The sequence below is a fragment of the Solea senegalensis genome, linkage group LG18, assembly GCF_019176455.1.
Source record: "Solea senegalensis isolate Sse05_10M linkage group LG18, IFAPA_SoseM_1, whole genome shotgun sequence".
Lineage (NCBI taxonomy): Eukaryota > Metazoa > Chordata > Actinopteri > Pleuronectiformes > Soleidae > Solea > Solea senegalensis.
The window spans coordinates 12,772,044-12,788,116 of record NC_058041.1 but is presented as its reverse complement, the minus strand read 5'-3'; the positions used below and the strand labels follow the sequence as shown (position 1 = coordinate 12,788,116).

The window sequence follows — 16,073 nt, the reverse complement described above, 5'->3', positions numbered from 1 at the left end:
GGAACATTTTTTTAGCTGTGTTTTGTGTGAGGTGTCAATCAGTGTGAGACTCAGCTCTCTCAAATTTAGTGAGTAATAATCAAAAAAGGTGGACTGCAGCATAGATGTCTTATCTGACATGCAATCCATTTCTAAACAAGCAATCATAAATCATTCAAAATCTTTTCAACTGTGGAGGGAAGGACTAAACTCTGGCATGTCTTTGATTTAACATCAGTCAAGCCTCCACATTTGGGCATTTCAAATGCCCCTGACTCAAATGTTTTTAAATTGGCTAACTGCAAGCCCTCCCTCTTTATTTAGGGCCCTCTTTAACTGGGCTAGCTCCCATGTCTGGGCTTTAAAGTCAGTGAACTTCTCACTAATGAACTTCTATACTTTATTTATGAGACAAACAGAGAACCATGGTTCCTCAGGAGTGCATGTGGTAAATAACTCATGTCTAGGGTCTCTTTACCCCTCTGGGGGCTTCCACAGCATTTGGCAAGCATTTATTTCAATAAATACAATGGAAACATTGAGAGTAGTAGGAGAAAATGCTAATATCTAAGAAAATAGTATTATATGAAGATTTATCTTTTCTTGGAATAGGACCTAGAGGCATCCTGGCGTTTTTGTTCCTGGTCATTAAGAGATATATTGTTGACGCAGAAGAGAAAAGGGGCAAAGCTGAGATTCTACGCCATTTCTTTGTTCAGGGTCTATCTCTTTGAAATAACATCTCTTTTAGCTCCACGTCTCCCATTGGTCAATTACGGTTCTTAAGGACTTCTGTGCCATTTTGGATAGAGAATGCAACTTTGAAATACTGCGAAATATAATGACGCTAAACTTACGAATGGTGAAAGGAACAGCTTAGATGTCTGAGGGGACTTGTGGCAAGAAAAGTATTAACAGTATGACTATGGAGCATCTGATTGGAGACTTTAACACTTAACACTCTAATTATTCTTGTTTGACATCAATGGGTGCTGCACCCCTGTGTTTGAAAACTCGAAGCTTATTTCCCAACAACTGCCAATGCCATTTTCATACTGTGCATGAATAAAAAGTTGTGCACTTCTTCAGCTTTTTTATTTCATGCATTACTTTGCATTTGTTGAAAGAAAGTGCTACAATAAATGCAGTTTTTGTGGACGATAAAAGTAAACCATTTCAGTGTGCGGGAAAAAAAAACACAAATGCCAAGCCATAGCGTACACAGCATCTGGATATTCTACAAACTATGGCAGGCCTATGATCTAAATAGTGCAGAATTTACCAAAGATGCCAGAAAAGTGTTGTGACGAGTCTCTGTGGAACCACACAAGTAAATATATAGTCTGAAATGGGAGAACAACACTAAATTAAAGACCAAACTGAATTTGGGATCAGATGGCAACTCTGTCAAACATTATAAACCCAGAGAATAAATATGTCTACCTAATGTTTGTGCACACTGTGTTAAATTTAAGTGCTTGGCATATATAATAATTAGTCTGGTGGAGGAGTGCATATTCACAGAGCATCTATGTTCTTTGTGCAGATGTATCCTTGGTTTAACATGGAGACAGTGCCATTTCAGGTTGTGCATCTGAGCGGAGGGTTGGTATCGACAGCAGAGTAAAGGAAGGGGTCATGGATTAAAGACGCAGGGGTGAAGCCTCCCCACCAAACCACAAACGCACCCCACAGCTAGTGTGGAGCAGGCCAAGTGTGTGGGACCAAGACAGGATAAACGAGTATTGTTCTTAGCTCGCCAAACACACAGTGGATGAGACGGCCACCAGTGACTTGGGGTCAAGGGGCATGTGGCCGACCATTGCAGGAGAAAGCACTGGGTCAGGGAGGTACTGAGCAGTTTTACATTTGGCCCATTTCTTAAACACCATGCACACTGAGGCAAAACATAAAAATGAGCCTCTCTAGTAAAAGACGCAACTCAATAGAATTAAAAATATGTTGGCTGTCGCAGATTCCAGAAACTCCGATACGGGTAGTATCATCTGAGACATTTGAACCAACATTTTTTAAGCAGAGAATGCAGATTGTATTTATGAATTTGTGCGAGTTACAGAGAACATCAAAAGCTGGTGGTCTGTGTGCGAACCTTCCTTGACTTGAATTATTAAATCTGTCGATGTCGCACATGCCAGCCACCCCGCGATTATAGTGTAAATTGACAAACTTTTTCAAAACTACAACGGAAGCCACAGAAAGCTGGTTGATACTTCAAGAATGAGCTTTGATACATCTCTGAGGAATACACTGTGCCTCAATAATGTGGTGACTGTCAGGAAGGAAGACAGGGAGGAAAAAATATGCTAACTGGTTAAATCTATTTAAGATCCCAATGAGCTTTTTTTTTTTCCTATTTTAAGATAAAAACAATACTTGATAATGAGGAAAACGGACTTTGTGTTTTGTTTTGTTTTATTTTAGGACAAGTCTATTTAGAAAGTGATATAATGTTATTTTTTGCTTCTGCATCCCTGAATTAAGAACTTCAGGAGGAACGCTGACGTTTATTTCCATAGACCACCTGTCTGTTTATCTTAAAATAAAAAAAAATAAAAATAAAAAACACCTACCCATAACACATGCCTACACAACACAAAGCTATAGCGATGCATGAATTTTCTTCGGGAGCAGAGCAAGGAGAAGCGGAGCCCGATCTGTCGCCTGTACACCTCTCTCTCTCTCTCTCTCCATGCCTTGCCTTTGATGTGCTCCCGAAAATGTCATCAGGCGTCAAGGAAAGAGGGTTTTTTTTTTCCAGACACCCCACCCCCAAACACACACACATATCCACCTACCTCACATATGAGCAATACAATTTGCTGTCTTTCACTCATCCTCACTACTATCTTGAATCCCCACCCACCCACCACCATTCAACTCCTTCCCAACCCAATCCAAAACAGGAATACGTACCAGTTTCTACTGCTATCTGGTAGCCAGCCTCCAGTCTCCGTGATGACCTTTCCAGCTTCTCTGTATTGTCCAACAGATGCGCTCTCTGCAACAAATAGAGAAAAAAATAAATAAAGCCGGCGAAACAAACACGAGAAAAAAAAAAATTGATTGAGAGGGCTGGGAACCATTTCAAAGAAACACATCAACACTGTCACCTAAGCAGACAGACCACATCCACAGCAACAACATAATACAGCCAGGTTGGCAATAACCTTCATGGATGACAATGTGTTATATGCTGATGGAATATCAAGCATATGCATGTTGAGGCTGACAATATAAGAGGTGCTGCTGCCTTAACATAGGACATGAAAACAAGAACTACTTTGAGGTTTCTTGCTTCCTTGTATTGTTTTACAGCACGGCCTTCTGCTGCACACGGGAAAATAGATGCAAATTAAGATTGAATTGAATTCCTTTCGAAGTTGCCTCGTCAAAAGAGAATGACATGCAGTTAATACTTTACAAGTGCAGGTGAAGTTTCAACCTTTATCCCATTCATTTTCGACATAGTTTACATTAGGTGTAATATTTCTTGAATAACTAATGCAAATGATGTCGGAGCCTTTCACATCAATCCATATCAAGCCCAAACAAAACCATGAAATTCTTTTCCTGCCTCTTTTTTATCCACATTAGTGGACAACAAGAGTAATTCATGATGCATGAGTTACTGCTTCCCCCCTTGGCTTACTCAACCACTGACAAGCCTGCCCCACTGAAAGCACGGAGTTCAGACAGCACAGGCGTTCAAGAAAAGGTGTGTTTCATAAAATATTAAAAAAGCAATTTGATCATTTCTTAAAGCATATGTTTGTGAGTATCAAGGAGTTAGCTCTGGCTCTAATATCAGATACACGTCAATTGACAGCAACTCTTTAGATACCAAGACAAAAATATAAAACATTGTTTTGGTTCTTTGCTCATTTCTAACAAGCAAGGCAAGATACAATGTGATCTGCTGACTGATGGCCTTGAGGTCCATCTTGGGGCTCTCAAATATAAAAATATTTTCCATCGGGTTCACATATACAATGAATTCCTGCACTATATATATCATAGACAATACTTCTGGAAAAAGCCACATGCCAATGATTTTCTATTTTATACAGCATTCAATGACTAAATCAATGAAGTCAGCATAACCAAATAAACTTAAATTGAGGTCAATGCCAATTGATCAATACATATGCAAGGCCTGCTTTACTGCCTCAGTGAAAAACTTATGATAGTAGTACAAAGAGTTTTTAAGAACTGTAACCCATTTTACAGACTTAACACATGTGAGTGATTAGTTGAGGTTACATGAGAGTACTTGACAATGTTTCCATGTTTGGTTTGAATGGGATTCTTTCCACTGTCACCATCAGGGGACCAGAGTTTCATTTCAACAAACATCAATAGTTAATCGATTTGTCACTGAGTCATGGCAACTATTTCACCAGCAAGGAAACCAGCTGAGAATTCCTACTCTATTCATTAAGAAGTATGATTTGTTTTTTACGACAGTAATCAAAATAGGCTTACTAACTTGGCTCACAACTGGTTGGAGATGCATAACTGCGTGAAAATGTCAATTGTGGCATTTAACTTACAGTTTTCAAAACAGGGTTGTCCATGTGTTGGACACTGATGTCAGATTTTTCTTGGAAGTCACAACTGCAACCAGTGTCTGTGAACTGTCATGAAGCTCAATTCACTTATTCATAATTTCATTTTCATTTCATTTTAAAGCTGTAGTGTGTAACTTTAATAAATAAAAGAACAGCAGCACTATGGCTGACAAAAAGTTTGAGAAATTCATTCTATGACTAAAAATAAACATGGATTCTCAGTAGAACTTCACAATCCTATTTATATCATGATGACAATTTTAGCGTCTCAAGAACGTGACAGTCCACAATTGAAAATGTGATCTCTGCCAACAGGGCTCCCCTACAAAACTGCCTGGGTGTGCCAATCAGTGTGTGTCTGCATCACACAGCTCCATGCAGGATGGACAAGTCACACTACAATAAAAGACAGAACACATAACTAGGCCACAGATTATGTGCACAGGGAACAATTGAGGTCCCACAATGGATATTTAACATGTTTTCATAGATCCTATAAACTAAGGCTGTTTTTAAAACATTCAACTGTAAGAAGTGATTAAATCATGGAGGTTGTCTGAAGTTACAAGTGAATTAATGGATGCATTTAATCTACGTTTGTTGAGGTTAACGTTTTAGCCACTTTCTGAGTATACTAACATATACTGTACAGTATGTAAGGTAAGTTCAAACAACATACAGTATACAACCCCATTTTGTCCACTGCGGTGACACAATTTCTAAAACGTTCAAAAACTAAGATCCATCTTCCATTAAAGTCACGATGCTGCCATGTCAGGGGAGAGGATCAAAAGCATCAAAAACATGGAAGTCTTAAATGTTTACTCAAATGTTGTTGGTTTTGATGGCCTTTCTAATATGTTATGTTAAGAAACCAATCAGCTGTAACACATTTGACACTCAAAAACAACCTGATGAATGGCAAGCGCCTCACTGACAAGGATTTATGCCCATCACATGAGCGAAGGGGACAGGGGGAGAAGTAAAATCGCTAGTTTTTGTCGGGCTGTCAAAACATGTACCAGCTAATCACTCAGAGGAAATGAAAAGTGTGAAGGCAAAAAAAAAAAATAAGTCAATGACACGCTTTTCAAAGTTTGACAATAAGAGGGATGGGAAAAGAGAAGGGAGGAGAGAACTCCCTCTGAACTCTTTCCTTTCCCCCGCTTCCCCTTTCTTCGTGCCGCTGACAGATGTCATTTAAAATTGCAGAGATACTTTTTAATAGTTAAAGGGAGGGCAGGGGGGATGATGGAGAAATAGGAAAATGGGTGGTACAATGGGCTGCTCGCAGGAGAAAAACGATAAGGAGATGGTGAGTGGGATAAGATGCAAGGTGAGGTGTATTTTTGGTGTTGGGTGTGGTAGGGGGTTTCAGGGAGGGGTTTCATGGGTGTGGAATCGGAGATGGTGGCAGCGTGAACGTGGTAGAAAACAGGTAACAGGCTTGGTCTATAATGAGCCCCTATGGATCAGCTGGGATGGAGGAGACGTATTGACATGCAATGCTTAAGTTAATACACCTAGACCATGGCTGCAGTGCCTGTGTGTGCCTGGGAGCATGAGGCAGCCAGGGATACTGACAGAGTAGCGCACTCCCTGAGTTCTTCAAAGAGCTCAAGTGATTAGTATGTTATCATTACCATTCGAAACGTGATTTTCCTATTCCCTCTCGGCAAAGGTGACACGTCTTGGGGAGACGGCCGGCAGACTCACAGCGATAGAAAGCCACTTCAAAGCTTCCTCCTCCTGAATCTCTCTCCCTCTCTCCCTTCTCACTCTCTCTCTCTCTGGTCTGTCTTCTTTTAGGGCCAGGGGGAGGGGAGGGGAGGGGTAGGGTGTGTGGGTGGGTGAGGTGGGGGGTGTTGTGGTGGCAGTGGCAGTGTGTATGCTTGTGATCATTAGAATAATGCACCCCGAGTTTGACGGTGACAGAACCTGAAGGAACGGGTGAGAGTTCAGCCGCTAAGAATCCAGTAATGGCCCACTGTGATGGCCCTAATAATGAAACAATCCAGCCATGAACACAGGATGATACTGTGGAAGATAATGAAAAGGAACATGTACAATTAAAACTCAACATCGACACTACATAGTGTGTCGATACAGACAGTACGCCTACAAACTTAATCTAAAGTGAGGTGACTTAACTCTGTGGGAGAGCTGTTTTGTTCCAACACACCAATGTCACACAACAACTACAAAAAGGTGACTATATCGAAGACTTGAGCTAAGATTCTATTCTTCAGTTAATGAGCAAATTGCAAGACATCAATGTCTGCACTTTTATTGAAGGAAATCCAAAGTGGCAGGCAGCCCCTACTGTGCAACAATGTCCTGTATAAAGGTCTAACCCCTGTGATTCTTATGTACCTTACCACACATAAGACACACATATACTATTCACAATTAAGTAATGGCTTGCAATTCAGATCTGTCACTGATCGACTTGAGGAAACATCCCATTAAAACCATGGCTGATTGTCTCACGGAGCCTTGAAGAAAGGTTTTAAATATAACATATGACAAATATTGTGCATCTGTGAGCGCACTGGTGCACCACCCCACCGCCACCACTTCTGCCGATGCATGCCTTTTCATCTGACACCTACATTTTGAACAAAGATCTTCTTAGGAACCATGAAAAATGCTGTTTTTTTGTTGTGCTTTTTTGCGTCGAGAAACACTCTTCAGTTGTAAGTTATTAACAGGGAGCCCCAGAACAATACAGATGTAGCTCAAAAGAAATCTCTCCCCTCTTCTTTCGCTCTCCTGCCTTTTTTCAATATCAAACACAGGCAGTTACTATCACCATTTTCCAAAGTTCAGATGATTTCCTTATTATTTCAATAAGGGTGGGGGAGACTCAAAGTGAATAATGATGACAGCTGTGATTCAGACTGACTGTGTGATCTTCTGTGCCGTTTGTTTGGGACTTGTAAGACGAGGAATTACAAGTGTCAAACAGCTGTGAATATGAGTGCTAAATATTTAAACATGTTTTTCAGCAGAAGAAAAAAAGTATAGTTTTTTAAAGCAAGGCTTAAGTGTGTATAAGCTGCACCAGCCTTTGATACAAATGCAGGAAGAGCAGAGGGGTAAAAGACGGCAACGGAGAAAAGGGCGCAAAAAAATCAAGCCCCATTATATAGATCGGACCCCTTCCTAAAGGGGTGGACAGGTAAGGTAAATCAAGATGTCTTCTGACCCTCGGGCTAGTAGGAAATACATAGAAAAGATGGAAAGAAAGGGGGGAAACAAAAGAACAGAAAAAAATAATGATAACATGGCATCTGGGCCCAGATAGCATTCTAAATTATAGATAGGTATGAATGCTGATACTTTGATGGCAAGTGATTCACTCAACATCAGCCGATGCCTTCTTAAACATAATGTCACTCAAATGCACATTTAACCACATGTTCAGCCAAGGAGAATATAAGAAAAAGACACAATCTGTATCCATTAAGAGAGAAAAGTATTCTCTCTTAGTAATATCATGCTACTACTGGGGGTTCTTCATCGTAACTGAAAGATGTGCAGTTGCTACTTTAAGGAGCAGATCAGCATTAATAGCGTTAAATTAAACGTTACAAATATATTTGTTTAAGTTTGACAGCTGATTAATAATGTGTTTCATTTTTCTTTCTTTAAATCAAAGAATTAAAGACAATTAATGCATGAAATGTAAGTGGAGCAGGTCAGTTATGGCATTTGCATAAGAAAGGCATAAATGTCCAAGATATAATGTCAGTCAAGCAGGTTTTCCTCTTTTACCAACTTAAAGTGAAGACAACAAAATCAACTGGTGTGAATGGAGCCTGCTAGTTGCTGACACATTAGATATAAATGAAAAGTGTAAATATAATCACAATCCATTATTGCCAGATAGACAGGGGTCTTAAACTTATTTTGTACTTTGTTTTGCCCAAACCGTCTCCAAGTCGTGCTTCATTCCATCGTCTTCATCTTCAAAAAAGGGCATATCAGAAGTAATATCTTTACTTTCTGATATTTAAGAGAAACTGGCCTTCACTGGATTCATTATCTCTGCCTTGGCCTTTAAGCTGTTCAATCAGACATGTAAAAATGAGCTTATTTTAATTGTCTACAGGAGAGACAGAAGGGCAAATGGAAATTTCAGGAGGAAAGCATAATTTAAATTGTTAGAGCAGAAAGGAAGCACTTACCTCTTCACGTAACTTTATCAACTGCATCACGAGAGCAAAAGCAAGAAAAGAGAAAGATGGAGAGAGTGAAGGAGAGATAAAAAGCAGAAACATGGCAGAAAGAAGATCAGTCATATGGCTGGGTACAGAATTAACCTTGACGATTTATCTCTTTGCATGTTTAGCATTTGGAAATCTTGAGACAAACACAATAAACGGAGCTAAACACGCCGCTTGGGTTGTGTGTTTTGAAAAAAAACAAAGATCAAGTCCTGGCGCTGTCACATTAAACAAGGCGAGGGGATGCATCGCTCCACTAGTAATATCAGCTAACATTATCAAGGAAGTCACATCACAGAAGTTGATGGAGCAAGAGAAAAGGGAAAAAATGACTAAAATATAGTCAACGCAGTCACAGTACGTTTAAAATATTTTGTATCTGTCATTTTGCTGAATTCTCTGGAAAAAAAGATGAAAAGAAGCATGCGTCTGTTGGAAGGGAGGTGAAGAAATGCTGAGCCACTGTTTATCAATGCTGATATCTTGTCAATCATTCGCCTACATACATTATGCATCCTAAAGAAGGTGTATGCTGTTCAGATTATGTATGTGAAGAGTCATGTGAAGCTACCATCGTATACGGTGCAGCTTATTATTGGTACAGCCACAGATCATGAAAAATGAATCTTAGCATAGCTATACATTTTTGATGAAACAGACTGGCAAATTTAAAGTGAAGTAAATAAAAAATGCCATTCCTGCTCCCTGTGCTGGAAAATCTTGCATGTCTGATAACGAGTCATACATTTGAAGGAGCAATTTGCTATTAATTATGCCTGATCACAATTAAAAGGTTGGTTCCCTGCCTGTTCTTAAGTGGGAGCTGTAGAGAAGACAAGACAGCACAGGGGCTTAATGTGGGAATTCATCATGTTTGGTTAAAAAGGAAGAAATATTATGCAAACCTTTTTTTTTTTCTTGGCCAACATTAAAGGTTAGCAGCAGGGCAGGGCTTAGGATCATTACTTGACTTTATCGGTATATTTTCAATTGTATGATTATGGAATAATTTTTTTTACCATATAATTGAGTGTTCCTGAATTACAAATGTGATTCCTAGCATTAATGTTTAGGGAAAATAAAAACACTGAGGGTACAAAATTAGCTTCTTTATGTTAATATAATTCATACTTCTTTCCACGTCTTAAATCCAGAATAAATCAAGAATTAAAAATGTACACACATTTTACACTGAAATATAAAATAACAATAAATATAAAAAAAAATACTGTTCTATTTATATTTCACACCTATACACACTAAAATAAAATGCAATATCGTATAATGATAAATCCAGGATTAATATAAAACATACAAACAAAAATAGCATTTCACACATTACATTATTTTGTTACAGCTCTTCTACTTAAAGTAAAGTTCCTGGATAAATTATGCCATGTTTTTCTTAAGAGCTCTTACCCTTGGAAATGTCGGCAATAAAGAGACGCACTTTAGAGTCTTTTCTAACTTAAGTAACAACTCCCTGCTAAGACTGCATTATTGAACGGGCCAAAGTTTAACACTACACTGTGAATGTGGTTATTAGGGACTTGAAGAAACCAAGCAGATCCTGCGATCCCTCACCCCGGCTCTGCTATCAGTCAATGGATACCAAACAAAACTTGTTCCAGCTCATTTGTGCAGCCTGAGCGACTGCAAGTCCTCGTAGAGGATTTGTTAAAACTATACGAGGGGCATGTTGAGCTGCTTCTTATTTTCCGTGTTTTGCTTTCTTTTTCTTTGGCACACATTCTTTGGTCCAGCCAACGATGCTCGTGTTGTTCAAGAGACACAGAGCAGTAAATACAGAATATGGTAAATCTTATAATTACTCCTGCATGAGCACCATTTCGTGTGTTTTTGTGATGCCTGCCAGTATTCAAAATTGCACTGCTGCAATTTTTACGTTATGATAATCAGCAAATTTTTTTTATTTATTTTTTTTCAAACAAAAGATTTTTATTTTTTTATATCCAATACAGAATTTGATACAAGTGGTAATCTGCTTCCTTTGTAGCCTGTAAAATCTGGTCCATGCCGGCTGAAACCAGCACAATCTCTTGTGGCCAAGCCTTCTGCTGCGACTGAAATCGAAACTATTCCGTGTCGTGTTGGTGTGTGAAATGTGTGTGCATTAGTTGCTTTGTGTGCAGTGTGTGTGTGTGTGGCATGGAAGTGTTTGTGCGTGTACTGCATGCAGAAGAAACAGGGAGAAAAAGTGCAATGGCAGCCTACCACATTATTAAAAAAACGAGTTGATAGTGCCAATTCAGTTTCTGTCAGCGCACAGATAACGAATAAATGCAGAAGTCTATTAAATCGTCCTTTAGCCATTATCGCACAGCCAACACGCCATTTTCAGAACTTATGACGATTCCCTATTTACTAAGCTATAAATCCTTGCCATGTAACCAGCAGATTTGTGACTGGTAATGATCTGCTCAGCCAGGACTATATGAAATGATCCTGACCTCTTTTAGATCGTCAGGAATTAAATTGACCGAATTGCCCCAGCCCCGCCATCTTTTCCCCTCGCCTATCAGTGCCGTCTCGTTAGATAAAAAAAGAAGCCTGAAGTCGCGAGCACTCCACTCACAGCAAGACCAAGACAAGTGTTATCTCCACAAGTTTTTTAAATGAAAATGAGGTAAACACGGCACCTGGGAGAGAGAAAAAGAAAAACATATACATCATCCGTTTACTTTGCTTTTACCCCTAGCATGAACTCTTCTATGTGTGTATGTGTGTGTTAAATTTAGAATTATATTTTTATAGGTTTCACATAATTAGTGCGGTGTACTGCTGTATTATTTAAATAATTATCGTCTCACATATGAAGGTCACCAAAAGAAAGAGCAGAAGAAGAAGAATAGACTGAACATTGAAACTATTCCAACAATGACTTTAATTCAGGCATATATGTGTCTTAATATAAATATATATTTTATCCCGTCAATGGCTGACGATAAAATGGAAAATGCATCACTTCATATATTAGTATCTTTATTTTATTATTTATTTAAGATATCATAATTAATAATGATCAAATTGTGGATATTATTCTGAGCTTCAAATTTCACACATAACATTTGTCTATAATTTTCCTAAAGTGTAAATGCACAGATAAAAGTACAGCACAATAATTTCCATTATTTTTAACTTATAATATGATAAAAACGAGGAATGATAAATTAAATAATTTGTGTCGTGATTAGAACATAAACATCTTATATTATTATTATTATTATTATCATTATTATTATTATTAATGTGTTGTAATAATATAAATAACAATATATAATTATAAATATTACATATTATTATAATATGTACAATTGTATATGTCCACTTAATTCTACAGTAAATGTCCAAAAACATAAATAAATACTACTTTTAGTAGTAAAGAAAATAAACTAAGACCTCAAATTAAATATGCTACTTTCCTCTCAGTCTTTGACAATATCTTGATAGAAGCCATCACTATCTCTAACGTGACATTTCTGACAGCAGCTCTCCTTCCAACTTGTGCAGAAAATGTCACAGTCACTTTTGTGTCTGACTAATTTGCCAGGAATATGCATATCAATTACACATCTTGGCTTGAGATACATATGTTTGTAAGATGTGCGGTTCATGGGTCGCCATTGAAATGGTAATAGGGAAATGTTCAAAAATAAAAACAGACAACTTTATTTAGCTTGACTTAGCTGTGAATCACACTCCCTTGAAGCACTGTGGGACTAAATGTGCAAATATGCATTTGAGTATTTATCTTTGTCTCAGTATGCACGTCTGCAAATGCAAAGTGTTTATTTGCATGCGAGTGTGTGATTATGTTTGTGCCTTGAGACACAGTAACCCCGGCAAGTTGACAGCCAACTCTAAAAGGCGATATATAATTAGTCAAAAGACGTTTGGTCATGGTTGAAAGTGGTTGCATGTGAGTGGCAGCTGTGTAGGTGAGCAATAGTGCTTTTTAAATGTGGAAACAGTGTTTGCTGAATCCGTCGATGCCTTGTTGTTTTGATGCAGCTTTAACATTTATTCAAAACATCTGAAGTCAGAAAAAAACATGTGGCACATTTTGGGCCATTAACATCACATATCAAGACTTTAATTTTCCTTTCCACATGGCCATTTTATCAATGTGAATGAATCATAGTCATTGCTGACAATGAATGGAAAATTGCAATGAGGTGTTTACTTATTTCTATTCTTCAAATTCAACAGGCTTTCAAATATCTAAACGTACCACCATAAAAAAGAACATGAAATAAATAGAATATGGATTTAATGATGATGATATATTTGTTTTAATTAAAGGCTAATAATCAACACATGAATATGATATGAGCACTAAATTACAATTTGTAAAAGGCACCAAGAGATTTCAGTTGTGAAAAATAAGAGAACCTGTGTCCTTATTCTTTCTGAGTGCATTGTGCGGGTTTGTTCTCAGCACCCTGAGAGTTTTAAAAAAGACTAAAGAGCGTCTACATTCTGCGTATGTGCACAAGCGCATGTGTGTGTTAGTGGAGGATGGAGGTTCTATTCAAAACCTAAGTCCAAACCCAGCTGGAGAACAGCTGTGAGGTGGTTGAAGTGGAGAGACTGGGATTTTTGGAATGAATTTTGTACTTGCATGTGCATTTGTGTTGATGTTTGTGTGCATTTCTGTGTGTGTATGTGTGTCAGTCTCAATCTGGGCTGCCACACTGGTCCCATTCCCTGAGCCCACTTACTGGCAGCCCAGCTTTGCATTAAACAGTATTCCTTCCGCATGACTTGGTGACAATGCTGTGGTCTCAGCCCTCAATGGCCCCAGTGAGGGGCCCCACCACCTCACCCTGGGGGCCAGTCAGCCACCCACACTGGTGTTGGGTTGGGCCCCTGATTAGCAACTCACCTGGTTCTCAGAGGAGCCGGCGTCTTCCCCGAGGAGCTCGTTGCGCACCTCGTCACTGTAGGCAATGCGTGACCTTTTCTGCAGAGGGAGGAGGAGGAGGAGGAAGGACAAAAAGGAGAAAAGAGAGAAGAAAGAGAAGAGAGCAAAAGAAGGAAACAAATGGGGGAAATATGGTTTAGTGCTGTTGCTGATGCAAAAACACAACAGACATCCCTTAAGCACGAGAGCCCCCTAATGGAACTTGGTGACAAACTGAGTCATACACATGCAGTTTGTGTGCGATTCGGTTTCTCTCTTTCTCTATGTGTGTGTGTGTGTGTGTGAGAGAGTGTGTGAGAGAGAGTGAGGAAGGGAGAGAAAGAGAGTGAACACAAGTACTGACAACAGGCACATCTAGGTTCGTGCCCAAGCCTTCTTGCGAGGTGATCTACTGTACCTGGTGCACTTGTGCCACAGAAGTGGTGGCAAAAACACCCCCCTCCACCTCACCCTGCCCACTTAAACAAATACAAGTCGAGGGATGAAAAACCTCCCCGTGTGTGTGCATGGAGAGGCTGTGGAACAGGAGGACAGGGGAAGAGGGCCAGGGACATGTATTATGAGGAAGTATCACTTGTCAGCGCTAAATCTTTTCTGGGGGCTGTCACTGCTGTCATCCCAGTGCAGTGGCAGCCTCTGTGATAACACCAATGCTGAGACTCAGACAGAGAATAATTCATCACCAATTGGCGGCCCATCGGATTTTGGGTTGCCACTGTCTCCCTCTCCCCCACACACACACACACACACACACACACACACGCAGAATATACAAACTCTTTCTTATTCCCTCTTTCTCGACACCAGATAGGCTAGAATAAGAGGGAACGCCATGTCCAAAAAGACAAACACTGAGACACACACTTTTCATACACACTTCAGAGTGTGCCACCTCCAATTGTGGAAGAGTGGGCTGCCACTGTACCGCTTGTTTACAGAAGCCCGACCCATGGAAAAACAGCCTCTTGGCATGCCCTCTATACTAAATACACACCAGCAGCAGACACAGAGAGTGTTTACTAAGCCTCCTTCGCTTTCTCTCCCTGCCTTGACAGGGTTTCTCGGTGGGCTGCAGGAGGTGGGCAAAAATCAAAGACAAACACCTGCACAGGAATGAAAATATCACGTTTTCTCCACACATTTTTTTCCCCCCATTCACTTCGTCCTGAACTCAAAATAAATAAAATACAAAAATACAAGGAATCAGTGAAGGAACACCAATTACGATGGGGACTTTTTTTTTTTCCTTTCTCAAATACAGTATCCTTTGCCCACTATCTTTCTATTATCAGTTAAAGTTTGAAGAAGCTATTGCATGAGTGCCTTTGATGCTACCATCCATGAGACGCACACAAACCAAACTTGAAAAAGCCAATTCTAAGCACAAGAGTGATGATATCAAGTTCCTTGATTGGTTCCAAAGTTTCAATCACAACTGAACCAGTTGATTTTTTTTTTTTATTTGTCTCTCCTCATAATCTGGAGCACTGAGTGGAAAGTCATGGCTGATGTGATTTGGCTGTTATTATTGTGACGGTGAGGGCCACAGTTCTCTAGAGTAATTACTGACTAGACGCAGGGCCTGATTGACCCAGACCACAAAACCCATTAGATAAAGACTGCACCCAAACAATGCTCAACCACAGGGACCTAAGCTCACCACAGAACGCCTACTGTGTGTAAAGGAGAAAATGTGAAGCACAGAACCAAACAAAACACAACATCTCCCCCAACACCCTTTACAAGAGAGGGCTATGTCAGAATCTGCTGTTAAAGATGTTTATATAAACCTGTTTTGTTTTAAGTCCAAGTCTTTTTGTAATAAATTAAATAATTTCGAGGTAATTTGAAATAATATCAAAACAGAAAATCAAGATAAGCTGACAAGATTTTACTTTTAAATCATCGTCTCCAGTTATCAAAGATTGAAATAAATACTACAGATATGGTACTCTCTGACATCAATGCACAAAATCTAAAAAATGTTTAATCCGCTCTTCTAAGTGTCATAATCAATTTGTGCTTTATGCTCACAGAACATTAAAGAAATTGTCATATTTGATTAGAACCAGAAAAGACAATAAACATAAGCCTAAACATAAGTGTGTACACTTGTACATAAGGCACAGAGACGTAAACACTTTTTTTTTCTTTCTTTTTTTTTGTTCAAATGAGGAAAAACACCCACATATTTCATTTAAGCTGAGTTACGTCTTAAAGAGCTACAGTGCAACTTAGGGGGAAAAATGACTTCAACAGTAATTGAAACGAGGAAGCCTGGGAGAAGCACAGATTTTAATGTTAACGTTGCCTTCAAACCATATGCAGAGG

At 39.2% G+C, this 16,073-nt stretch overlaps 1 protein-coding gene across 4 annotated transcripts in view; it reads right to left on the bottom strand.

The window, feature by feature from the left end:
• vti1a (vesicle transport through interaction with t-SNAREs 1A) overlaps window positions 1-16,073 on the bottom strand; it is a 106,178-nt gene that overhangs the window by 72,491 nt on the left and 17,614 nt on the right. For 2 of the 4 annotated variants that reach the window (XM_044013947.1, XM_044013945.1), the window contains exons 4-6: window positions 13,704-13,781; window positions 8,759-8,779; window positions 2,914-2,998 (exon numbers count right to left, since the gene is read on the bottom strand). In XM_044013947.1, the coding sequence (XP_043869882.1) occupies window positions 2,914-2,998; window positions 8,759-8,779; window positions 13,704-13,781 (184 nt within the window). The remainder of the gene's footprint in view (window positions 1-2,913; window positions 2,999-8,758; window positions 8,780-13,703; window positions 13,782-16,073) is intronic. The other 2 variants (XM_044013948.1, XM_044013946.1) reach the window with 1 other exon arrangement.